This window comes from Penaeus monodon, chromosome 15, assembly GCF_015228065.2.
Source record: "Penaeus monodon isolate SGIC_2016 chromosome 15, NSTDA_Pmon_1, whole genome shotgun sequence".
Classification (NCBI taxonomy): domain Eukaryota; kingdom Metazoa; phylum Arthropoda; class Malacostraca; order Decapoda; family Penaeidae; genus Penaeus; species Penaeus monodon.
In genome coordinates this window covers 26,416,376-26,418,327 of record NC_051400.1, presented here as the reverse complement: position 1 = coordinate 26,418,327, position 1,952 = coordinate 26,416,376, and the positions used below count along the sequence as shown (strand labels likewise).

Sequence of the window (1,952 nt, the reverse complement as noted above, 5' to 3'; positions counted from 1 at the left end):
CAAGACAATGAAAATGTAAAGACATGAAAAGAATATAATACAGGAAAAAAATACTATCATTATCTAATGCAGGTAAAGTTAGCTTACCTCAATAGCATAATGCAGGTATTCAAATGAGTTTCATCTGTATCATAATTAAACATCTGACTCCTTTGCTTATGAAAGAAAAATTTTCAGATAGATTTTTTAGCATCAGCACACCTTTATCAGCAGCATCCTAACAGTATTTATTCACATAAACATGAATACTGATGTCTAGCACACAAATAATGCTACTCAATGGCAATTAAGTTTTGGAGGGTTGCATATAAAAACAAATATATAAATGGATAGACCTGTTAACTGGACCTAAAATTCCCCATGTCCCTCTATTGGTTTGCTACTGATCAACACAATATACAATGACATTATTCTACAGTCAATAAGTTTTCATATAAATGTTAGAAAAAAGGATACATACAGATACAACCAGTACTGATATCAATAAATAAACAGCATACCAGATGTGCCCAAACTAGAGATAATCCAAATAAGCAAGAATCCAAACAGAAGACAGGACCACTGTGGAGGGTCTTACATCAACATGCTCTGGGTCCTTCCCATCAGCTCCTGGGAGTTTGAGAGATGCACTCAGGCACTGTTGAATTACTAAACGTCCCATCACTTCACTCATGATTATGTGCTGTAGTTCTCTGTAAGTTAAGTAAAAAGAAGAAAGGTCATTACATTAATAGTGAAAACTAGAAAAAAATAATTCATTCTTAAATCATAATTTTTTTTCTATTGTTTATTAAGTATACAGTTTTAAGAGTAATCAGTTTATGGAATCGAAACATTGATGAAATGCAAACCAGTTTTCGTTTGTCATTTCCATCTCAAACTGAAGATAGCCTTAAGTTATTTAATACAGAAATATAATACTTGCATCACAGATAAACTGCTAACTGGTGCTTTTTTGTTTTAGCTGATATGTATGTTTGTAAAAACAGACATTCATCAGAAAAAAAAAATCCTAGATGCTCATTTCACCAGTAGATGATAACTGATGAAAACTACCTTTTGTTCCAGAACCCACTTTAAAGCAAGAATGGTTTCAACCTGCTAATGCTTCTGAGCTTCATAATTTCACTACAAGATGCAGTTCCAAACCAGGTGTAGAATCATTTTGTTGGCAGTGTTTTCATTTTAAGTGTGTGTGTACATAGTGCTGTGTTTGTGTGAATGTTTTATCAAATATTGGTTGCAATACAGCAGGTTAGTAATTCATAATCAACCACTTTATATTTCTGTTTTATATGAAGTAGATGCTAACATATTTGATTTCTGTCCTCCCACCCTAAACCAAAAACTCTGTATAGTGGGGTTGCTAACACAGATACTAAAGGTTTGCAGTGGAAATATACAATAGATTCATTCTTATTACATCAATGTGCATGAGAAAATATGAACTTGTCTGTGAAGGCCATGTTTGCCATACACATTAAAATTACCAAGATAATATCCCAGCTCTGAAAAGAAGCTGAATAGTACACAGTAAACACATGAATAATACTTAACTGCAGTATTAAAAATTGGTTAATGGCTAGTAATACAGTCTATTGGCACACATTGGTAGTTTGGTATTTCAGTTACATTAGGTACCCAAAAGTTTGTAGCTGTATCTTATAAACAAAAGTAAAAAAAAAAAAATGAAGGTTCCCCTCACTTAATTGCTTGTAACTAATAGTGACACTAATAGTGAGAATGACAAGCACCCTCTAAAGAGCCAATAGTGTGGGATATGTCATTACTAAGTGCCATCCATGACTTGGCACACCACAGCCATTGCATGATTTCATGCCGTCCACAATCAAAGGATTAAAATTTGTAACTTTCATATTAATTAAAGAGCCATAAAGGCATATATATGCATATTTGTTTTGAAGTGATTATTTACAGTAATGTAATGCAAT

At 32.8% G+C, this 1,952-nt stretch overlaps 1 protein-coding gene across 2 annotated transcripts in view; it reads right to left on the bottom strand.

The window, feature by feature from the left end:
• Positions 1-1,952, bottom strand: part of LOC119581869 (D-aminoacyl-tRNA deacylase 2-like) — a 4,749-nt gene that overhangs the window by 1,663 nt on the left and 1,134 nt on the right. For both annotated transcript variants that reach the window (XM_037930025.1, XM_037930026.1), the window contains exon 2: positions 578-692. In XM_037930025.1, the coding sequence (XP_037785953.1) occupies positions 578-692 (115 nt within the window). The remainder of the gene's footprint in view (positions 1-577; positions 693-1,952) is intronic.